Below are 25,723 nucleotides of genomic sequence, written 5' to 3' on the forward strand. Positions count from 1 at the left end.
AACAATCAAAAATGGGATGAAGAAGAGGAAGGGGTAGGGAAGAGAATGCAACAAGCAGGGAACAAAGTAAAAAGAAGATCAAAAACAATGTCAAATATGGAGTTAAAATCAATCACTGTACCATTAAAGGCTAAAAAAAAAATCTTAAAAAGATGTCAACATACCCACAAAGCAACAGAAGAGAGTAATAGATGGCTTGCCATGGACACACAGATCTGAATTCTGATTTTTTTTCACACACAAGGTTCAAAGGTATTATTGGGTAAATTTTATGCTACCTTTTTAAAATTTCTTTTCTGAGAGAAGTAGAGAGTATGAATTATGAAGTTGAGTGTTCCTCATTGAAATAGTCCCAAGTTTCCTATTAGAGTAATAAAGGGAACCTGGAAGTTTTTACATGTAAACTCACAGTGTTCAGGCCTCCTCACCTACAAGATTAGGTACAAGAAAGAGGCCAAAGGACGTCTGCAGCATGAAGGGACCAAACACCAGGACACCAGGCTTGTACGTGGTCTAGCTCAATATCCTGTGCCAACCCTCATGGCTACTGACCCCAAAGACATCTCCTTCCATTTTCTTTTCACCTCCGTGGCTTTGGTACCACCTCTACCCCTATTCAATTATCCTTCTTGGCATGGTGGGAAAACTCCAGAAAGCTGCAACTCAGGCAACATCCTTTAATACAATGTTCATCTCAGAAATGTAGCAGTAGCAGTCATCCCATGGCACCTGGATTGATGCAGCTGCTCTGTGTCTGTATGGCCCCACTGAGCCCTCTCCCTATAGTACATTACCAGGCAGGCTCCAGAGGGGACAGAAGCAGCAATACAAGAGAATTCTTAACTTGGTGATAAACAAAGCCAGACTGAAAAACTACCACCACTCAACTTGGAGGCGAGTCCATAAACCAGTGGTTCCAGATGTAAAATGATGACTCCACCCTCCTCTCTGTTCCTCCCTTCATGATGGTAACTATGGCGACTGTTTTCTCTCAGCACCTTTATCTTTAGGAAGCTGAGGCAGGACTCAAAGACTGAGAAGAACAAGGTCAGCGAAGGTGCATGCACTAGGAAGGTACACAGGACTTACTGGATCTCTTCAAGACAGATGCAATGGTTTAAATAATGTCCTTCATGGTTCCTCAAATCCTAATTATTCATTGCAACAAAAGTAAGTCAATATTCTAAATTATTCTAATTCGTAACTTTTGTTATAATGGCTCCAGGTTGTATCTTGGAAAAAACATGTATGATTAGGAACTAATTTCTTAACTTGTAGATGTGAGGAGACATCATAGCCTCTGGCGCAAGAGCATCCACTCCATTATTAAGGGTACGTGAAGATGGAGACAGGAGTTAATATGTAGGTGTTTCCAAATTTGAAAAACCCTAAGGTACAAGAATCTGAGATCTCAAGATACATATTAGGAGTGCTTATTTAACAAAATCTTCACTTTGCTAAACAACGCAAGCACGATTTTCTTTATTTTTTATTATTATTATTTTTTATATATCTCTATTGATTTCAGAGAGGAAAGGAGAGGGGGAGAGAGAGAGAATCATCAATGATGAGAGTCATTGATCAGCTGCCTCCTGCATGTCCCCGACTGGGGAACGAGCCTGCAACCTGGGCATGTGCCCTGACTGGGAATCAAACCCCGATCGCCTGGCCGGGCCGGATTTTCTTTAAACAAGGAGATCCCTAATGCACAGAACTGCTCCCAAGTATTCAAAGATCATCAAATACTCGCAAAAGGGCCAGCAGGAAAGTAAAGTTATTCATTCCAACCAAAGCTTATCAGAAATGAGGAAAAACATGTTTGAAATCACAAATTATATTAATCAGCAAAGAGGATTAACTTTAAAAATTCAGTTGTATGATAAAAATGTTACTCATGGACATACCTGATTACATGATTTATACCGTAATTTATATAAATGATTATGCTAAAATTATTTTTTCTTATTGATATAAGAGTATCATATAAGTTAGGTATTAAGTACTTCTTGAACAAGTGAGTTATATTTAAATCTCAGCTGTAGCTATGTAAACTCACATCTCAAACACTACAAAAAATCCAGCACATACATATTCTATCACTTCAGCCAAGTGGAGCTTTTTAGCAATTCACATGCTCTACTATTAGTACTATCTAGTATTAGCACATAGCTCCTAAGTTTATGTAAAAGTTCTAAGTAGAAATGTGTGAAATAAAGACACAATGTACTGATTTTGGACATATCTGCTATGCTGGGTGTCTGAGAAGTAAATGAAGTTTTCCCTCACTGGAGGCCACCAGAGGCAGTTTCTGCAGGAGTGGATGCCAGGTGTCCACACCTGCAGTGCTTGGGCACGGCACTGGGTTCACCATTGGACCACATCAGCAGCTGGACTTCAAGCAGTGTTCCCACCTGCGTTACCCCGAGCCATGTTCTTTGGCCCTCCTAGCAGACGTGTGTATTAACAACAATCTTCAACATTTTAATTGAGGTCTAATTTATATACAATGAAGTGCACGAATTTAAAGCATCCAGTTAGGTGAATTTTGACAACTGCATGTACCATGTAACTCCCACCCAAACAACACATAAAAACTCCTTTGCCCAGTTAGTGAGTCAACCACTCTCCATATCCCCTAAAAGGCTACGACTTTCTGATTGCCAACACCATACATTAGTTTTACTTGTTCTCCAGCTTCATGAGCAGGGGCCATGTTATTTTCTCTGTAGATTCTAATTTCAGTATATGTGCCACTGAAGCAAGCACACCATGTGATTTTAATTAGCATTTTCCTGATGAATAATGCTGTTGAGCACCATTTCCCACACTTTACTGGTCATTTGAATACCTTTTGTCAAGTGTCCATTTAAGTCTTTTGTTCATTTTTTAAAGATTTTCTTTCTATTGTTGATTTGTAATTTCTAAATGTAGTCTGGACAGAAGTCCTTTGTCAGATACTATATTATTACAAATATATTTTCCAAGTCTGTGATGTCCCTATTAATCTTATTAAATATATTGATTAAAATTAATTTTAACTTTATGAAGTCCATTTATCATGTTTTTCTTTTATGGTTAGTGCTTTTTGTGACCTAAGAAATCTCTGTGTATCCCAAAGTCATGAAGATATTCTTTAATAGCTCCTTCAAGGAAGCTTTACTCTAGAAGTATTATAGACATTTAGGTCTACCATCCATCTAGAATTATTTTTGTGCATTTTATGAGCATGGAATTGAGGCTACTTAATTTCAGTTCATCTTCAGTTGTTTAAAACTATGTGTCACAACCTTTTTCTTTCCCTATTGAATGGACTTGGTGCAGTGGTGGATTTATTTCTGTTTCCTCATTGGAACAGTGCTGTGGCATGAGCTGTTGTTCCTGGCTTCACAGTCCTAAATCTGGTCCTTAGCTACTCAATGCTTCTGAGAGCAAACCACTGACATCGTAACAAATTCCTGATCACTTAGGTTGCCTGAAAGGTTCCTGTCACAAAGTAGAATGAGACTGATATACTTGGTAATTGAGAATATGGGGCCCATGATATCTAGTGTTAATTTTCATGATCTGTGACAACATACATCAGTGGGAGATGTGAAAGTTACAGCTGAATGTGACCAATATCTTGGAGCATAAAACCCCCAGCAGCACCTGGTTTACTTTCACTTCCCTCTTCTAAAAGTGGCATAGGGGGAAATGAATTGAGAGCTCAGATTCATGGAAGTCTTATTATGACTATTCATTTTATTTTGAGAATTACTAAAGATTTATATCGCCTTCTGAGCCTCCACTTTTTTTCAGCAATCAATGAGTCTACCTTGCCTCATCAGAGTGGCTATATTTCTCTTTAATTGTATGAATTGCAAGATTTAAGGTTGACTATAACTGTTACTATTGATTTAATTCCACACAGCTATTCACAATAAAACTTTCCTCTCAGATAAATTAATCATTATTTTCTATATAATAACAAAGTTTCCGTGTCAGGTGGCTTAAAAGTTTTTCTAATAAAGCAAAAATTGAAATCTCTTGTGGAAAACAGAAGACCTCATTTCCCTTCTCTATCCCTTAGGAGGGTGCTAATTTTTCTGTTACAATGAAATAAATTTCTAGATCTGATACAACCAAAGACCTTTCAGTTTATGCTCTGAAAAGAATAATTGTGGTTACAGGCAATGTCTTCTTCAGCAGAGGTTAATAAACAAGTGACACTTCTTAAGAGTACTAAGGGAAATTTACGTTAAAACTAATTAAACTCAGAAGTTATTAATTTGATCTTTCTAATGTCCACTTTTGTCATAAATTCAACCAACTGAAATTGTTTTAAATTAAAGTCATTTTTAACAGCTAAAGATTCTGGGAAATGTCACTCCTACGTTTAACAAATGGTTTGTACTTCTACATTTTTCTTCTGCACAGTCTACAATATACCAATAGTTCATGTAAAGTCAAAGTTATCCACACTGTTTTATGAGTCCATTTCTAAAGCTATGATATGGAACTCAAAGGGACAATGTCAAAAAAATTAATGTGGCAATTCCTGCCTCAAAATGATGAATGGGTAAAACAAGTCACTCAGTTTCTAAGATGTGAGAGCTGAAAAAACAGCTTCACAGAAATTGTCTCAATTTTCTGTTTTCCTATCTTTAGGAGTATCTAATTTAAAATTTTTATATTTTCCCATCTGTGTATCTGGCAGTGATATATTGGTCATTTTTCATGATTTCTGCTTATATGAAAGAAATATCAGGGTTTCACATAACAGCATGAGAGAAGGTGTCATGAAGTTACTGCAGCACTGCTCTGAGCTTCAGCACAAAGCCGTTCCTGGTTGGTGCCCCCCTCCACTGCAACAGTGCTAGCAGATGGAAGTCTGCTTCTCACAGCACATCCTGCACAGAGATGTGTGTCTTTTGAACTACTCCATTTAGGCCACACAAAAACAGCAGGTCTGACTTAAAATGTTAGAGGCAAGGAAACAGTTAAAAGCAGAAGACAGACTACCTGCATACAGTTCAGTTTTGCAGACACTTAGTTTAAGAAACTGTTATTTCATTGGATACTTACTAGGGAGAATTGGTACCTAACAAGTTGCAAAATGCTAGATTTGTTGAAAGCATCGCCCTGCCTGCATTCTACAGTCCGCAAGCTTTGTCAATCAGGAACGTTCACTTCACTTCTATTGTTGTACAAAGAAATGCCTGAACTCACCCTCTGTGAGCTGTGGAAATACCTAACTAGATGCTGCCTGGAACTGAAGGGTCCGATACACTTGTTAAAGAATGGTGTGGGGTTTTTTTGTTTGTTTGTTTTGGTGAGTGTGAATGTCTTGTTCTTACAGTGCAGCCCTGGTCCTGCTGTCAGATGCCAAGCTGCCAGCAGCTTGAAGAGCACTACACACTGATTTTCCCTCACAAGGAGGCGTGACAAACAGCACTGTGGACTTCCATGTGCTGGAGATTCACACTGTGCTTCCTTCTGGAGAGAAGTCAGTGCTGCCATGAAGTTACTGCACACAGGAGGTTTGACTCTGCTCAGAAAAACATGCCTCATTTATTTCTCTAATGTGAGTCATATCTGCAGGTACAGGGATTGCACTCAGTACTTCGTGAAATGGGGATTCACTTCAAGAAGTGACTATGTGACTAGAGGGACACTGAGTTCTCTAACAGTGTTTCACAGATCAGAGGGGATGGGAGTCAGTTATGTGTTTATAAAATGTGCTAGGTAGTATAAAGTGGGAGAGATGAAGGGCCATGGGAAGTCAAAGGAAGCAAAGACTTCCAGCTGCAGGGATCAGAAATGAGGCCTGGGAAGAGAAGCCGTGTTCGGCATGTGGAGATGGTGGCAGTACATTTCAGACCCAGAACAGCAGGGTGACGTGTCAGGAAGTGAAAGCATGAGTAACTGTAAGGTAGACAATATTGTTTTATACCCGACTGTAAAGGGGAGAAAGAAGCTTGAGGCTGGATCAAGAAAGGTTCAAGGTAGCATCAATGAAAACTATTCTTGCAAAGTAAAAACAAACCCCTAATTTATCTCTGAATAACTGTAAATTCTCATGTATCAGATACATTTCACTGTCAGTCATAAAAACATGTCAGTTGTATCATGCAGCCTTTCCCAAAGACCAGGGAACCCTTTGGAAAGTGGTACCATGGACTCCACAAAACACTGTCCTGGAAACCATGGCCTGCAAACTCTGCATGGCTTGGACGTGGCTCTGTTCCTCGTTTGGACAGAGGTCAAGATTCTTCCCTTCTAACAGGGCTGCCACCCTCCACTAAAATGCTTAGAGCCAAACTGCAGGCTTGTTGACTATGGATGACAAAACAATGTTGTCAAAAGACAATGAATTGACTGAAAATAAAGCGCCCTGCCCAGCTGGCATGGCTCAGTATTTGAGCATCCACCTATGATCCAGGATGTCATGTTTCAATTCCCGGTCAGGGCACATCCTCTGGTTGTGGTCCTGATCCCCAGCAGGGGACATGCAAGAGGCAGCTGATCAATGACTCATTATTGATGTTTCTATCTCTCTCTCTCTTCCTCTCTCTGAAATCAATAAAGATACATTAAAAAAACAAACAAAAAAAACCGCCCACTCACCAATTTCACATATATTGGTAACTGCTGCTCCAAAGGAAAAACTGCATACATTTTTCAATGCCTTTAAATATTTAGGTACAGGGTTTGGGATATCTTACCTTTCTGTGTTTTGTTTTTTTTTTTAACATCAAAGGATTGATGATTATCTCTGGGTAGATGAAACTATGGGTGTTATTATTTACTGACGGGCTAATCTGTATTTTCTGGTATTGCTTTCTAAAATATTTATTATGCATTAGGCCCCACAGAAGTACATGGGGAGCAGGAGACGTGGGATTTCTGCCCTCAGGCCCGGGCTGTGCTTGTTCTGTTTGTGTGGTATCATTATCACACATCTCTAATTTTTGAACATTTCTCTGACCAGCCTCAATGCTTTGCACTTGCTGCTCGCTTTGCACTTGCTGCTCCCTTTGCCCCAACTGTGCATGTCATTCACAGGGCACCCAGCTTGAAATGTTGCCTCCCAGAGAGGCCTCCTTGGCCACTCTTCCTCAAATTGCCTCCTGTGTGTCTAAGCCATTCTTTACTCTCTCACTCTGTTTATTTTTACTAAAAAAATTTTATTTACTTATTCAAAAAATTTATCTGTATATTTACTGTACATCTCGTTGATTATGAGGAAATGTTCAGTGAGGACAAGGACTCTTTTGTAAGCAAGCACCTTTGGGGTCTTAAATGGACAGTGTGTGGGCAGGGAGCAGAGATTGGGGGTGACTTGTGTCTTCATTTTAGCACCTGCTGTGAGTCAAGTTTTTATCGTTTAAAATGTTAGAGGAACAAACTTCAACTGAGCTTGTTCTGGGTGAAGCTGTGGGAAGGGCCCTTGGGGAGAACATTCCTGCTTCACTTTCCTTTCCTTCCCTTCCCTTTAGGCCATCCTGACCTTGCAAAGTGAGTGCCACGGACTGGACCTCACATTAGGAGTTCACAAACAGAAAGGAACAGGGAAGATACTCGAAAGTGGGCTAGTAAAGAGAAAGAAAGAAAACAAGTATTTTTTAGCAATGATTAATGCAACGCTATCTTAGGAGGGTGGCCTCACATCTATGCCACAGAAATGCAGCTATTACTGTTATTTCTTTTTATTTTTAAATACTTTATTAAATTTATTGGGGTGACAATGGCTAATATAGACATACAGGTTTCAGTGTGGGTTTCTGTGTTACAAGATCTGTATATTGCTCTGTGTGCCCATCATCCAAAGTCGTATCTTTTCCTGTAACCGTATGTTAAGACCACCTTCACCTCCCCGCCCACACCTGTAATTGTTATTTCTAAATTGCTACCACAGCAGTAGATGGCCAAACCTGTTTCACGTTTGGAATTCTTCCTACAGAAATTACTGTCTACATATACAAGACTAAGTACTTCAAAAGACAGGATTTCTTGCCACATTTGTCTAGTGTCTAATCTTTACAAAGCTCAGCTTCAGAAGTCTGGGCAAACTGCTACTCCTATTACAAAAGTTAAAATGTTCCAGGACAGAATAAACACTAGGAATGCTAATTATGAATAATGGTTAATGACAAATACAGAATTTAAAAAAAGAAGAAATGCATGTGTACCAATCACATGCGTTTGATTAAAAGATATCTAAATGTAGCTAAGCGTAAGCCAAGGAGTATAGGTTGAGCTTGAGAGTGTGCTGCACACCCGTCATTAACAGTGACTCTGTCACTTCAGCACTGTTGATATCAACAAAACTCACCTGCAAGCAAATGGCCAGGTTCACTCTACAGCCAAATGAGGTGCTCACTGCCCGTGGGTGGAGGCCCAGGTCTTTGAACAGTTTTGAGAAGGACTGAGTGAGTGCTATTCGAGGCCGTTCTTCTGCCACCACCACACACGTCCGCACTCGGGACAAGTCCAGCCCTCGTGCCTAGAAACAACAGCAGTAAGAGATCAGCCCTCCAAGTGCTTAGGTGTGCGGCCTCCTTAACCAGGCCCATCCACACAGTAGATACCCATTTCCAGAGTCCAACGTTTTCACGCCATTAATTGAAACGGTCTAAGATGTCTGTGTTTAAAAAAAAAAATCAATCACACAGATAATAGATTATCAAGGATGTCATTATAAACATATTTTAAATAACAGCAAGAAGTAACAACAAGAATGAGGAGGAGAAAGGCTGAGGAGAAGCAAGGTCCTGGACAAAATAAAGGACTGGGTTTGGGGAAGAAAGGATGCGTTTGTAAAGCCTCCTATGGATCTGGATGCACAGGAACTGGAGAGAAATGAGAAAACGTTTTTTTAAAGTTTTAAAAAATCGATTTTAGAGAGAGGAAGGGAAAGAGAGAGAGAGAGAGAAATATCAACTGGCTGCCTCCCGTACGTGCCACAACCAGGGATCAAACCCAAAACCCAGGTATGTGCCCTGACCGGGAATTGAATCTGAGCCCCTTCAGTGCACCACACGACTCTCCAATCAATTGAGCCATACCAGCCAGGGCGAGAAAACCTATTTTAATACAGGAGTGAAAAAGTAAAGTTTGGACAACTTTTAAAATACAGGTCTACTTTTATGTCCTATGAGACTTCAAAGGCGACAGATAAATTCTCATGATCAAGGGCATATCTGTTTCTAAGGTCCGAACACCTCCGTTCTGCACCAAATTCAGTCAGCTGAGCAAAACAGCAAAACTCAGAGGAGGAGGAATCAAGTGAGTTAAGCACACACTCTCTGTGGTAACATCTGGGGCCTCATGAGAGCCAGAGGCTGCATTTGAACATGAGGTAAGCAGTGAGTGGTGGTGTCTCAAGGAGGACAATCGCCATAAGCAGACCCTTTCAGTCCTTCAAGCACCTGCAAGGTGGCCTCAGTACAGGGATAGTTGACAAGGCTCCTGAACTGCAGAGGGAAACACACAAGGCAACGCTGACACTGAAATTTAGTATATAGACCTGGTTTTATATACATACATTTATACAGGAAACAATAAAATCTCAGTAATACAAACGATTTACATGTGTATGTTTTGGGAGGCAAAGCAGCCTGGGGTTTGAAAAGGTGGATCTGGAGCCAGAGATTCAAAATTCAGCTCCAAAATTCATTAAATGGAAGAACTTGGAAAGGGTGCTTAATTTCTCTGTAACTTAAGTTTCTTCATTTTAAAGCGAAGAGAATAATGGTTTCTATTTCAGAGAGCTGTTGTAAAGGTTAAATGAATCAATATGTGAAGTGCTTAGAAATCACTGAATTATGATATTATTTTAGTTATTTATGCACCTACAGGGGAATTTGATGAAGTGTACTTATTCATTTCATAATGTAATATAGGTGAACATGAGTAATAATTATGTTTTATAAATTTATTTTCCTGCATAAATATATAACTTCAAGTAATTATACACTAATTTATGTAACTTAATATCAATGTTATCTTGCATTTTATTTTCCTGCTCAATTCTAATACATTAAGTCTAAAAAGGAAAACAAAATTCAGGAGACACAAATGTATTGCTTTACTATTTGTATGTGCATAGACACACATACATACACACACGCACAAGGATAATCTGGATATACACATGGCAACCCACACATCTGGTCATATAAACAGTAAATAGTAGTTGGAATGTAAGTTAAAATAGGTGATATGATTATTTCCTCCTAGTTACTTGGATAAAGACTACTAAATTTTTAAAAAATATATATCTTTATTGATTTCAGAGGAAAGGAAAGGAGAGAGGTAGAGAGAGAGAGAGAGAGAAACATCAATGATGAGAGAGTCACTGATCAGCTACCTCCTGCATGCCCCCGACTGGGGATTGAGCCCACAACCCGGCCATGTGCCCTGACCAGGAAATGAACCCCGATCGCCTGGATCCTAGGTCAATGCTCAACCGCTGAGCCACGCTCAGCTGGGCAAGACTACTTAATTTACTATTAAAATATGTCTATCAAAATGCCCTTGGCTTAAATGGAGGGAAATGCTATTATTGTCATACACACACACACACACACACACACACACACACGCACACACCACTGTTCACTTAATTATGAAAATGAATTTTGGTTAAGATCGATAGAGACTTATAAATCAGGGTCTTCAAGGTAAACAAAAATAGTGGTTAAATTGAAACCTATGACTTGACTACCAGTGTCAGAATAAAATTAATTGTGCTGAACAACTGAATTCACCAACAAATATGAAAGCAATTTAGGACCCCGCAAGTAGACCTAATGGAATCAAAGACATCAATAACATACACTCGTACTTTTTGTGGCAGTGAAAAAATATTCATGTTATAAAATGAAGTTTTCACATGAAAACAATTTTGTAAGCCTCGATTTTTGTGAAGGGTTATTTTAACTTCACCAACCCCTTTTCATGCCCTTGGACACTGTGCTTTCCTAGGACACTAGAAATGCTCTCCAGGCACTGAGGTGGGAGAGGGCTGCTTACCTTGAGGGATTCTGTCTGCGAGCCGAGCCCCTTTGTACAAAGTTCCATCACAGAATAGGAGCAAAAGGTATCCCGGACTTTGTACTGACTGACGGCAAGAAGCCACAAGGCAGGGTTGGTTTCCAACTCTGAAGGCGGGATGAGAATGGACTGGTGCCCAGAGTACACGCTGCAGAAAGAAATACGGAGGTCAGAGAGGACGCAGAAGAAGGGCCAACCTGTGCCTGAGAAATGCCTGTGGTCCACGTGCAAGAGAGGGTCAGCCATAGTCACTCTACTCTTAGGTATTTTTAAGTATAAAATGAAAGTGTGTTCATGAAAACATTCTGAAAAGCACTAAGAACTATGGAATTATGATCCAGAGTTACTACCATGTTGAGCACTCATCTGAAACAGCTAAGCTGTGACACTGTTAGGTTTCTCTCAAAGCTGGTACAAAAACAAACTGGGTTCTCATTCACAGCAGGAAGCACAGAACTGAATTTTGGTAAAATGTCTGGAAGTTCAGAACAGGAGTCAGCAAACCACAAATGCAGCCTGTTTTAGTAAATAAAAGTCCACAGCGGCTTCACATCAACAGGCAGGGCTGAGTGGGCGTGACAGAGCCCAAGATAACTACTACAGGGCCGTTTGAGAAAAAGTATGCCTACTCTGGTTTAGAAAACTGACACCCAGAGTAAATGAAAGAAAATCAACACAGCTAGACAAAGTCTGTTACTCAATGTTTAAGGTCTGAAATTTTGCTTCAGAATAATCTAAACAAATCACGGAACAGGAAAACTAAGGAAAACACATTCATTCTTTACTTTTACCTTTAGGTTAGAGAACTTATTTAGGGAAATGAGGGAAATGCTAGATTACGTATTTTGATCTGTCATCAATTGGTTGGGCAAGTGTGGCTTTAAAATAATGAAGTATTTGTCAAAACTACATTTTTAATGGTTTTAATTTTTTGGTTTATAACTATAAATCAACATTAATAGATGTCATGCATTATAATAAAATATCCTAGGATAAATCACCTTTTAAGACTTAAGAGGGATTTTCTAGTTACAAAAATTCTGATAGATAAAATAGCACATTAAGCTTCAACTGCTATGTCATGACCTAAAGCCAATTCTTCTCGAATGAAGCCAGTCTCACATTAAGATTTTCAAAATTATTTACAACAGAATCCAAATGGTTAAAAAAAAGTAAGGAAATTAAGTTGGCTCACAAAATCTACTTTAAACAGGGCCCTTAGAAGAAAAACTATTCTTCAGGGGATTTGGGGGCCAGCTTCTTTTCTTTCTTTGATCCTCTATTTCAAAGTTTCATTTACTTTTGTAAAAAGGGAAGATAGCAAATGACCTTTTCTGTGATCTTTTCAAAGGATTTAATCATCTGAGATTTGTCCTTGGGAAATTAATTTAGGTCATTCAAGATCACTTTATATTAAGGGTATTGAAGAGATCAAATATTACAACAAATATATCTACATCACAATATATTGACACAAGCCTGCATGTCTTGTGTCTTACTTTGGGGGCATACCATATTATTTTTAAAATAACCTTCCAAGAATTTTACACTTGGGGTCTGAAAACAAACCAAACATTTCCTTAGCACCAGCAACATATCCAGGGGACAACAGATGCTGCCCCCTCATACTCACTGAGGTCCCAGGACCATCTTTGGAGACCTAGTCTTTTTTCCAGGGGCTGTAAGAACTAAGACACAAGACTCGCTCCCGCTAAGACCCTGTTCCCAAAGGTGGAACGCCTCTGAGAACACTGAAAACAAGCAGAAGGGAATTCCCACGCCTGACTGTTGGAAGCTGTCATCGTGTTTTGCTATCGTGGGTGGGCAGTCGTTGGGCACAGTTGTTCAGTCCTACTCTGTCACTTGCCACAGTGTTGCAGAATCAGCCTGCATACTACATCTGGTATGACTGAATTAGAGTCATTCTTAGTAGCTAACATGTCAACTCCAATTAGAAACCTTAAGGAAGCAGGAAGCAGGAAGAAATAAAAATAATGGAAAATTTACCTCTGCTGAATGAATATTAAAACAACAAACTCAGAGCCCAAAGTGGGATCATATACCAGGTCACAGATATAATGTGTACGATCTAATGTGCAGGCCTAAGGTCTAACAAGCCTGAAAGTTAGGTATCTTATAATAATTATCCACCAGAAGCACACATCTTACCTCTCTGAAAGATAATGGGGCAGTTTTTTTAACACCAAATGCTGTTCAACCCACCACCACCTTAGATTACCCTGTATGATTTTATTGCAGCTCACAGGTCCACAGCTGCTCCTCCACACCTAGGACGTTTTCATCTTCAGTGCTGGTACCAAACACGTTTGATGGCACTTGAGCCTCATGTCTTAGGGAATTAAGATGTAGGGGAAACCTTATGATGATATTCCTATTATAACAATCTATCATTTCCATATTGTTTCCAGCATCTTACTTCATAGATGCTAGAGCATAAGGAGTTCCAAAATGAAGAAAATTAAACACAAATCACCTACTACCTTTCTTAAGAATTTATATCAGGAGAAATGAGTGGCTTGATCAGAAGCATTAGCACATGAAAAGGTGGTTAGTATGGTGTAGAATTCCAGGGCTAGAGAATGTTAAACATACTTGTGAAAATTAATAGGACAGAAGTCAACATTAAGAAGAAAATAAATCCTGGTAACAGAGGACAAGCAGAAAACTTGATTCATAAATTTTCTACTTGCCCTTTCCTTGTTCAGTCCAAAAGTGCTGTTTCATTTATTAACCAATATTAATTGCTTGGCACCGGCTATAAATACCTCCAAGGACTTAAAACAAACCTACTTAAAAGCAGGTTGCTTATAATGAATTATAATTATTTTCTGAGAATTTCCGGAACCTGAACTATTCCAGTTTAGATCTTCAAAAAGAACAAAATTATTAAAAAGACATTTTGGGAATATTTCTCCTGGTCTGTGGCCTGTCTTTTCATTCTCTTGACAGTGTTTTTTACAAAGCAGAAATTATTAATTTTAATGAACCCCAGCCTATCAATTTTTTCTTTCATGGATTTTATCTTTGGTGTCATATCTAAAAAGTCATCACCAAACCTCAGGTCATCTAGGTTTTCTCTAGAAGTTTTATCTTTCACATTTAGGTTTCTGATCCACTTTGAGCTAATTTTTGTGAACGCTGTGAGTTCTGTGTCTAGGTTCATTTTTTTTTTTTTGCATGTGGATGTACAGTTGTTCTAGCACCACTTGATGAAAAGACTATCTTTGTTCCATTGTATTGCCCTGTTCCTTTGTTAACCCTAATGTAAATTTTGGGTTCTGGATGTGATGTTTCAACATAGTTGCCTAGGTTGCAAAAAAATTACCATCTGTTGGGAGATGTTGATAATGGAGGAGGTTGTGCATGTGTGTGTTGGCCAGGGGATATAGGGAATAGCTCTGTACCATATATTCGATTTTGCTGTGAACCTACCTAAAACTGCTCTGAAGAAAAAAGGCTATTTAAGAAAATATAAATAAAAACATAGCTGATAAGGGGAGAAAAAAAAGAGATTTTGTTAACTAATATAAATTCGCACATTTGTAATTGAATGATTTCGGATTATTAACCTGACAAAACATACAAGCAAGTGAAAACTATCACAACGTGGGCACTGTAAACAAGGCAGCCTCCTCTCAGCTCATGAGGACACACATCGCCTTATGTGTCACATGGGTGGGCCTCCTTCACTGACAGGCTGCATGCCAGTCAATCCAATAATAGGCTGTTTTCTGGTTTTTAAGACAGTTTTGTTTAGCTACAATGTACATACCATGAAATCCACCTATTTTAAGTATAGAATTAAATGAATTTCAGTAAATTGCAGAGTTGTATAATTATCACCACAATGCAGTTCTAGAACATTCCATCACCCTAAAGGTAGGCTTATGTCCATTTGTTCTCAATCCTGTTTCCAACCCTTGCCACAATCCTCCTTTCTGTCTTTATAGACTTACCTTTTCTGAACATTTCATGTAAATGGCATCATGATACAATCATGTACCGTATGGCCTTTGGAGTCTGGCTTCTTTCACTAAGCACAGTGTTTGTGAAGTTTACACGTGTGGCAGCTATTCCACTGCATGGATGTGACAAATACTGCTTATACACTCGCCAGTCAGTAGGCATCTGGATTGTTTCCTTCTTTATTTTTCTTCAAATGAAGGTTGCTCTGAATGCTTTAGGCATCAGGTCTTTGTGTGGACATGTTTTCCTCTCTCTTTGGTAGATGCTCAGGGGTAGAATTGCTGCTGGGTCATATGGTACATTTATGTTTAATTTTTAAGAACATGCAAGCTGTCATTTAATCATTTTACATTCCCATCATTGATGTAGGAGAATCCCATTTCTGTACACCCTTGGTTACCTTTGCTTTACAGTGTACCTTGTAATGAGGAAATGCCAGTCTCCCACTTTATTTTCTGTCTTTTAGGTTACAGCTGTTCTAATGGGTGTGAAGTGGTATCTCAAAGGTTTCAATTTGCATTTCCCTAATGAATGTTAAGCGTATTTTCATGTGCTTATTGGTCATTTGTGTATTTTGGTGAAATGTCTGTTCAAATCTGTTGCCCATTTTTAAATCATGTTGCTTGTTTATGAGTTTTAGGAGTTTGTTTTCTATCTGGTTAGAAGGACTTTATTAGATAGATGATTTGCAAATATTTTTCCCCAGTCTGTGGCTTGTCTTTTCATTTTCTCTCATTTTTTAAAAAAGATTTTTAACTTTTTAAAAAAATTATTGATTTTAGAGAGAGGAAGAGAGAGAGAGGAAGAAAGAGGGAGGGAGGAAGAGAAATATCAATTGGCTGCCTCCCGAATGTGGAACAAACTCATAACCTCAGTATATACTCTGAACCAGGAATCAAACCCACCACCTTTTGGTGCACAGGACGATGCTCCAGCCAGCTGAGCCACAAGAGCCAGGGCTCTTTTCACTTTCCTAATGGTGTCTTTCAATGTGCAAAGTTTTAAATTTTGTTGGAGTCTAATTTATCAATTTCTTAATGTATTATACCTTTGATGTCATATCTTTTGCCTAACCTAATACTATAAATATTTACTTCTAAGCTTTTTTTCTAAAAGTTTTATAGTTTTCACTCTAACATTAAGGTCTATGATCCACTTTGAGTTGATTTATGTATATGATATTAGGTAAAGGTATAAATTTTTGCACATGGATGTCCATTTTTCCCAGTATCATTTGTTGAAAAGACTATCCTTTCCCGCTTGGCTCCTTTGTTGAAAAATCAAATGACCACACTTACTAGGGTTTATTTTCTGGAATCTCAATTCCGTTTCATTGATCATTTTATATACCTACATGTATATCTGTTTGTTTTGTTTTGTTTTTTAAAATATATCTTTATTGATTTCAGAGAGAGGAAGGGAGAGGGAGAGAGAGAGATAGAAACATCAATGATGAGAGAGTCATTGATCTGGTGCAACCCACAGCCAGGGCATGTGCCCTGACCGGGAATCGAACCCTGATCGCCTGGATCCTAGGCTGATGCTCAACCACTGAGCCACGCTCGGCTGGGCCCTACATCTATATCTGTATTTTTATGCCAGTACCACACTGTCTTAGTTATAGTAGTAAGTGCTGAAATCAGGAAGTCTGAGTTTTCCAACTTTGTTATTCTATTCCAAAATGGTTTTGGATATTGTGGGTCCTTTATTTATATTTTAAGATCATGTGGTCAATTTTGGTAAAAACAAAACAAAAAACCTGCTGAGATTTTTTTTTTTCTTCTTCAATCCTCACCCGAGGATATTTTTTCCATTGCTTTTCAGAGAGAGTGGAAGGGGGAGAGGGAGAGGGAAAAAGAGAGAAAGTGTGAAACATCGATCACACCGATTGGTTGCCTCCTGCACATGCCCCAACAGGGCCAGGGATAGGGCGGGGGATCGAGCCTGCAGCCGAGGCAGGTGCCCTTGGCCGGAATCAAACCCAGGACCTTTCAGTCCACAGGCCGCTACTCTAAACACTGAGAAAAGCTGGCCTGGGCAACTGCTGAGATTTCTGACAGGGGTTACATTGAATCTTTAAACCAATTTGGGGAGAATTTCCAGTTTAACAGTATTGAATCTCCTCATCAGTGAATATCAACTCTCTGACGTGCTTCTTAAAATATATATGATCTTATAAAATATTTTCAAGTCTGCTTTGTCAATGATTTTCAGATAAACAACCTTCTACCTGATGACTGAAGGAAACTTTTGGATAAAGACATATAAAAAACTATTTGTATTAAATTTTTAAAAAAAGCTCTGAAACAATCACAAAGTTAAAGAAAAGTTCGAAGTAAAGTAAAAATAACTTTTTCTCCCTTGAGTCATTTGAGGGTGAGTCACTGACCTGATGCACTAACAACTCTAAATACTTTCGGGGGTATTTCCAACAAATAAGTATATCTTCCTCCATAATAAATGAAGGCATCAAAATCAGGAACTAATTGATATATTTCTTCCATCTAAAACTCAGACCCTATTCAAGTTCCGCCAGTTGTCCCAATGATATCTGACAGTGAAGGGTCCAGTTCAACCTGTGACAATGGCATTCATGAAGATGACAGGCTGCTGTGCTGTTGTGTGTCCCTCAGTATGACTGACTGATGTCCCCATGATTAGCTTCAGGTGAAGTACCTTTGATGCAGTTTTCCTTACTGCAACTCTCCCATTGATGCACAAATGCCCCTGTCCCACTGCTGATGAGGTTCACTTTGATTTCTCGGCTCAGGCTTCTCCACTGTGAAGTTCTCTCCTCTCCTTTATAATTAACAACTGTCTGATGGAAGGCTACTATATAAATCCTTGTTCCTCATTGAGCTTTCAGTTTGTTCACTTATTTATACCTGAATGGCTAGATTCTTTCCCATTTTACTCAAAATGTTATAATCTATTACAATCTTTGGTTGCTCAGATTGCCCCAATTTGGCCAGTGGGAACCCCTTTAAGCTGGCTCTTTGGCCCTTTTGGCATGTCCCCCTCATTCTGTGAGCACTTCCTTGCTTTCTAGCACAACAGATGTTCAGGGTCATCTTGTACATTTCCTGTCCCAGCCTTGAAATCAGCCATGTCTCAAAGGAGCCCTAGCTCCTTTGAGAGGAAAATGGTAATTACAACATTTATGGATGCTGGGCGTTCTCACTGCTGTTCAGTGGCTGCTCCTAGGTTCAGTTTTTAAAGCAAGCCCACCAGGACTTCAGAATGAAGAGGTTCATATGCATTTATTTTTCATGTTGCAGGGGCAATCAACAGAACACTGTAATGTCATGACTTCTAACTGAATTTGCAGGAAAGGCATTCATTAAGGTTTGTTGCAACCCTCTGTGCACAATTCCTTTAAAGACCCTCCCACCCCTGCTATTAGTGATGCACATCAAGAACTTTTCCTTCAAAAGCACCTTGTCTGTTGCTTGGACGGGGCTTAGGCTTGGTGACCCTGAAACACCAGAAAGTACTCCATTTGTGGGCTTTCGCTTCACCTTTGCCAAGTGACATATGGACAGCTGTCCTAAAAGGTCAGTAGTTCAGAACAGGATTTCTGCTCAGTTGGCCAATTATGTCTAAGATCACCTTGGCCCTATTGTTGGGATGGTATATTCTGATCTATTTCCCAAGAAAAAGTTACCCACAATGCTACTGCATTTTAGATGGCAGCAAATATTATTAAAATATTTTTATTGTTCAATTCTATATGCTCTCTCAAAAAATTTAACTGTTCTACTTAGAATGTCAGTGTTTTTCAAAAACATTGAATTGGATTTTAATCCAATCTAATATTAATAAATATTATGAGTCATTGTTTTAGAAGAGTGTTTAAAAACACAAGAAAAATGTCTACTGTAGACTATTATAAAAACAGGAAAATTATGACATTTCATACTGTAGCATCTCACTTTTACAAATATATTGATGTGCATTTATAAAATTATAACTTAAAGGCTTATGGTTGAAATCATATGTTGCTTGGTGTTTGCTTTAAAATATCCCATATGAAAAAGGGATAAAAAAAATGGAAAGACGGATGAAGCAAAACTGGTGACAAGCTGATCCATGCGAAGCCGGGTGGTGGGCACTGTTGTTTATTACAGCATTCTTTATACACTTACATATGTTAGTAATAAATACTATTCTGCTGCATTAGAAAAATAAACTCTGAAAGGCTATACGCGAAGTGCTAAGAGTAAATATTTCTTGGTATCACTAGGTGGTATGATTGATAGCTTTATTTTCTTCTTTATATTATTTTGTATTTTTTAAAGTTTCTACAATGAATATATATGTATAATCAGAAAAGAATGACACAGAGATGTTCATCTCTCTATAATATCTGTCACGAGCTAGGCTAGGGGGCTGATGGCTGAGGAACACTGGACCTAGGAGGGAGACCAGCTCCAGGCCCTCCCTCAGCAGCAGCTCCTCCCCACCTGCATCAGGCAGAAGCCTGGAGGAGGAGTTCAACTGCAACGCCAGCTGATTTAATCCAAATTCCAGGCCAGGGATAACCACTAAGATTTAAGAGCAAAATAACCAAGCCTGAGGCCTGGGAGTGCTCTGCTTGGGAAAATGTGGGTCCCTGACAACTCTCAGAATGTCCCCAGAGGCCACCGTCTCTGTGTGTTTCAGAGAACTTCATGGAGATTAATTTTTTCAGACAACTCAGAATGTGGAACCCACTCCATCCTGAGAGTCTGGCTGAGCAGGGGCAGAACAGGCACCATTTGCAAGAAAAGGTATAAGATTTATTTATTATTTTAAAGATATTAAAGGGAAACTCACCTGCAGAGGCACCACAGGACAAACCCAAGTCCACAGTAAGGGTCCAAGCAGATGGCCACTTCTCTAGAGGGGTAGAGCTCACACTGTAGCTTAATGGATCGGCAGAAGGCACTGGTGGCTGCATGACACATCTGCAAGACAGCAGGGCCCACTGAGTGCATGGAGCCCGACACCAGCGCCCAGAGTGATTCAGCGCAGGAGACAATTGTGACCAAGCTTTGGCTTTGTTAGGAGAGAGTGGGCTGCTATATTCTCATTAGTCTTTCCATTTTAAATGAGAAAACCACACATACAACTTTCTGGTCCCCAGGTACTAATAACTCTAGCAATTGGAGTACTGATGTCTTCCATTTGAATATCAGGTTAGTCTACAAAGGGGTTCCTCTGCAACCGCACTGCAGGCCTGTGAAATAGGCAGGGAGATGTCACCACTCACGCCCCTTCTCTGAGCAGGGACTACACCTATTCACAGTCCATCTCAGGCCCAAAAGAGCACTATTGGTGACATGGGCCAGCAGAGCATGTGGGGTGAACAAGTCCCACTCAGGGAGGCTCAGAGAAGGTACAGAGTTTGCTGAAGGTCATACATCTGAGCTGGAATCAGAAACCTGTACAGTGAGACACAGCCACTGTTATCATGTGATGGCAGCCAACATTCACTCTCAGCCCAGCACCGAGGGATAGGAACAAGCTTCTCCAATCCCAGAATCAGTCCTATTACAGTTAGTATATAGCACATGAATTACTTTAAAATATTGTAAAATATATCTAATAAAGTCGATTGTCTCACAGAAGCTTTCTAGCCAATCAAACCTAAGAGGAACATGAAAGAAGCACAGGGAATGTTACCAGGCTCAAGGTTTTAAACAGATCTCAAGTTAACGGGAAGTGCTATGTTCGCCAGAGTGGGACTGTAAAAGGGACCAGTGCGAGCAACATAAGGAGGGAAACCCAGTGAAATGCCTGAGAAAAGCTGTGAGAGATGCCAGGCATGGGGCCCCCTTCCATTGTGACCTTGGGGTCATGGGGAGAAGTCCTGCTCAGAAGGTTTCACCAGGGATATTTTACTGAATTCATGCTAGGTAACATAGATTACTCTAGAATCTCACACATAGGTAGTTATTTTTAGCTTGCTTTTAAAGCCACAATATTTGTTTAAGGAAGAAAGGAGGCTGAACTTATAAAACATTCCTCCACCTCCTACCTCCTGAATCAGGAGTTAATAAAATCCCAACTAGCAATATTACATTCTCAGATTAGCAACTAAAACAAACTTTTACGGAAACCCTGTTCTGTGCAGGCACTATCTGTAGCTTGAGAGCCAAGTTCTTCAGCTCAGTGCAGCAAATACAAATATATTAACTGAGCACTTGCTATGTATCAGGTGTTGTATTAGGTGCTTGGGATATAAAACAGAATAAAACATACCTGTGCCCTCAGGAGCTTACAATCTAGAGGGAAATTTAGAGACTGAACCTGGGAGCAGGATCTGTGAATACAGAGAACGTAGAGGGCAGAGAAAGGACCCTCTATCACCTGTGGGAGTTTTGGAGGGTTCTGGGGTATTAAGGAAGAGTGAGCATTGACAGATTTCAACACAGTGACAAGAACACACAGGTTAAGAAAAGGCAGCTAGAAAAGCTGAATGTCCAATTTCTAACCTCATCCCAATCTTGAACCTGCCAACATCGCAAACCAAGAGCCCAAGTTGGAATGCTTTCTTAGAACCTTGTATTAAGAAAAACTCCCAATTCTTATGAAGACGAACTTGTACTTGAATAAAGAATTAGTTTTCCCAACGTCCAGAACAACAAACTCTAATGCTCTACTCTAAAAGACACATTGAGAGTAGCAATATGAATGTGGAGGAATTGGGGATGAGGCCACCTGTATTTACTGTGAGGATGTATCTGTGACTGATCTTGGGCAGGACTGGCTGAAGTTACAGTAAGTGTCCACTCCCTGGGCACACATCAGCTGAAAGTGATCAGAAAGTGTGACAGAAGCACACTCAGTGGAAGGGAAAGCCACCATGATTCTAAACTATCCTGTGTGGACAGCTGTAGGTGATTGATCTAAAGTAAACTGTAGGTGCTGTATGTGAGTCCTCCACTGACTTCCTTGATGATGCTGAGCAAGTGTATATCTAGGCTCCATGAGGAACCTCCAGAGTTTAAATTACAGTTTAAACAGGCAGTATACAATGTAAATTGAACATATAAACATATACTCCTGGGTTTTATACTAAGTCAGCCATTCCAGAGAGCCCAGTATGGGGAAAACAGTTTACTGGATAAGCTTGTCTCTCTTAATTTTTTGTATCTAATTGAATACTCAATGACATTTTTGTCCAAAAGCTGAAATCGAGTCAAAATTTCTTCCTGAAAAAATAGTGACCTGTGCAACCAGAGGAAAAAGGGCTTTCCTTCTGGAGAAGACTATATGCCAGATGATTTTAACTCTACTTATGCCTCTCAGTATTTAAAGCATATGAGTTTTTCATTAAGTGACATCACTATATATTTCATTTCAAGTACTCATCAAGTACACATTTAGCAGTCAAAAGTTTAAGAAAACTTTTTGTAAATTTAAGAAAAAGTTTAGTTGTTCATCTCTCTGGGATTTTTAGGGTCTATACTTATATTAAATGGAATCACCATGAAGTAATAATGTACAGCACTTATCTGTTTCAAGCAGAAATATCTTCATTGAATAAAGATTTAATACTATAGCTCCCACTTCTGTAGATCATGAAAATGTATGATCAAATGTTACTCTTTCGGCTATGATAGAAGGCTAATTAACTTCGGTACGACAATAAGTACTTTATTATTATTATTTTTTATTTTTAAAAACTATATCTTTATTGATTTCTGAGAGAGGAAAGGAGAGGCAGAGAGAGAGATAGAAACATCAATGATGAGAGAGTCACTGATCGGGCCCACAACCTGGGTATGTGCCCTGACTGGGAATCGAACCCTGATCGCCTGGATCCTAGGTCAATGCTCAACTGCTGAGCCATGCCCAGACGGGCTACAGTAAGTACTTTAAATGGTGTGAAAACCAATCTTTATTTTTAAAAGCTTTTGAAGAATTGTTTTATTTTATATTGTACTTTATATGATGTATCACCTCAAATTCTACTGAAGTGCAGAGGAAAGGATTCTGGGAAGATGATGGAGCAGGAAGCAGCAGGAACCTATCTATATTCCCACCTGGACAACAACTGCAGGGCAGAATAGCGTGTAACTATCTTGGAACTCTAGAATGTGTCAAAGGCTTGCAACTTCCAGGGGGAGACTTGGATGGTAACTGCACTTAATTTTGGAGAATTAAGACACTCCAAGGTTAAAAAAAAGTTTATTACATTTATACCTAAGTGAAGAAAATTCTCAAAAGATGTCTACAGGTTGAAATAGAAGGACATTAGACATAACTCAAAGCCATTTGAAGAAATAAAGATCTTAATAAAAGTATCTAAAAGGCAATTATAAAAGCTAGTATAATATCAACAACTTTGTAACTCCATTTTTTCCTACATGATTTAAGAGACTAATACACCAAAATAAAACAACTATTAGTTTAAAAACTATTATTACTGTAACTTCAGGTTTAAATCCCACAATCTCTGCCTACATAACTTAAGAGACCAATGCATTTAAAACATTATTACCAGGCAGAGGAGCTGGCGGAAGCCACTGCTCCTTTGGCCAGTCCTCCCCGACACAGCAGGCAGGCAGGCACCATATTTGAATCGCCAGCACCTGACTCACACCTTTGGTGCTGCCCTAGTTATTCCCAGAGGCCTTGCCCTCCCTACCTGTAAGCTCATCCAGGCCATTTCCAGTGGCTTTTCTATGCAAGTGGCCTCTTGAGCCTTATGCTTAGGACTTTCCTAAAATCTCTCAAACAAGCAGCATCGTGCCCCATACAGCTTGATAAGTGGTCCCAGGCCTGGCACTAGTGGCAGCCTGCATTGGTTCATAGCTTGGCCTCTCCTGGACAACGCCAAGCCCAGCACAAGTAGCAGCCAACTACGGTTTGCTGAGTAGCTCATGCTGGGTGGCCCTGGGAAAGGCACTGGCACAGGCTGACTTTGTACATCCCAGGAGGCCCCAGAAACAGTGCACCCGGTGGTCAGACTCGACCACGCTGGGTTACAACCCTACCACATCCACGCGTGACACACTCAAGGGGCGCACTTGGTGAACATCAAAGCTCCACTGAAGTAAATCCTGCTCCATAGGGGTGTCTCCAGCACAGCAGCTCTTTGGCTGTAGTTGCAGCAGGTCCTCACAGCTGACTGGCCTGGGGGTCAATTCCTCCCAGTGACACCAATAGCAACCAAGGCTTAACTACAACAGTACAGTGCACACAGCCCACACAGGGAAGCACCTAGAAGGCCCAGCTCAGGTGATTGGGGAGGCTGAGCCACTGGACCCTACAGGACACCTACTACACAAAGCCACTCTACAAGTTCCAGGAGACATAGCAGCTCTACCCAATACACAGAAACAAACACCTGGAAGCAGCCAAAATGCGGAGGCAAAGAAACATGTCACAAAGGAAAGAACAGAAGGAATCTCTAGAAGAGGAACTAAATGAAATAGATCCAAGCAAGCTAACAGATACAGAGTTCAAAATAATGCTTATAAGGATGTTCAAACATACTATTAGGGAAATAACTGAGAAAGTCGATAATAAAGTACCAATTTGAAATGAAGGCTACAGGAACTGAAATGAAGAAAAATTTACAGGAAATCAACAGTAGAGTAGAGGATGCTGAGAATCAAATCTGCAATTTGGAACATGAGGAAACAAAAAACACCCAACCAGAAGAGCAAAAAGAAAAAGAAAAAGAATCCAGAAATATGAAGATAGTATAAGGAGCCTCTGGAACAACTTCAAGAGGCCCAACATTCGTATTATTGGGGTGCCAGAAGGGGAAGAAAGAGACCAAGAAATTGAAAACCTATTTGAAAAAATAATTACAGAAAACTCCCCCTACCTGGGGGAAGAAATCTACTTACAAGTCCAGGAAGCACAGAGGGTCCCAAAGAAGAGGAACCCAAAGAGGCCCACAGCAAGACACATCATCATTAAAATGCCAAAGGTTAAAGACAAAGAGAGAATCTTGAAAGCAGCAAGAGAAAAACAGTTAGTTATCTACAAGGGAGCACCCATACGACTGTCAGCTGATTTCTCCACAGAAACCTTGCAGGCCAGAAGGGAGTGTCAAGAAATATATAAAGTGATGAAAAACATGGAACTACAACCAAGATTGCCCTACTCAGCAAAGCTATCATTTAGAACTGAAGGTCAGATAAAGAGCTTCACAGAGAAGAAAAAGCTAAAGGAGTTCATCACCACCAGACAAGCACTACAGGAAATGCTGAAAGGTCTTCTTTAAGAAGAAGCTAATGAGCAAAAGAATCTTATGAACTAAATAGATCCAGAGACATTGATGCATGCAACAGACGATCATATTTCAGAGGAAAGAGGGAAGGGGGGTGGAGGGTGGGAAGAGATTAACCAAAGAAGTTAAATGCATATATGCATAACCCATGGACACAGTCAATAACGGGGTGAAGGCCTGGGGAGGGGGTGGGAGTGAGGTGGAGGGGATTAATTGGGGGGAAAATGGGACACCTATAATACTTTCAACAATAAATATAAATTAAAAAAAATAAAAACAAAAAAAAATTGACAGATCTGAAGGGAGAAATAGACAATTAACTCTACAATACTAGGAAACTTCAATACACCCACTATCAATGGACAGACCAACTAGACATAAGTAAAGAAATAGAGAACTTAACACACTACTACATTACAATCCCAAAACAACATAATAAATCAAAGAGACAGAGAGAGAGATCCAATA

At 39.7% G+C, this 25,723-nt stretch overlaps 1 protein-coding gene across 3 annotated transcripts in view; it reads right to left on the bottom strand.

The window, feature by feature from the left end:
- Positions 1-25,723, bottom strand: part of DIP2C (disco interacting protein 2 homolog C) — a 365,873-nt gene that overhangs the window by 25,461 nt on the left and 314,689 nt on the right. For all 3 annotated transcript variants that reach the window (XM_081128158.1, XM_081128156.1, XM_081128157.1), the window contains 3 exons: positions 19,840-19,970; positions 11,017-11,185; positions 8,315-8,485 (listed from right to left, as the gene is read on the bottom strand). In XM_081128158.1, the coding sequence (XP_080984284.1) occupies positions 8,315-8,485; positions 11,017-11,185; positions 19,840-19,970 (471 nt within the window). The remainder of the gene's footprint in view (positions 1-8,314; positions 8,486-11,016; positions 11,186-19,839; positions 19,971-25,723) is intronic.

The sequence above is a fragment of the Miniopterus schreibersii genome, assembly GCF_964146895.1.
Source record: "Miniopterus schreibersii genome assembly, chromosome: 1".
Lineage (NCBI taxonomy): Eukaryota > Metazoa > Chordata > Mammalia > Chiroptera > Miniopteridae > Miniopterus > Miniopterus schreibersii.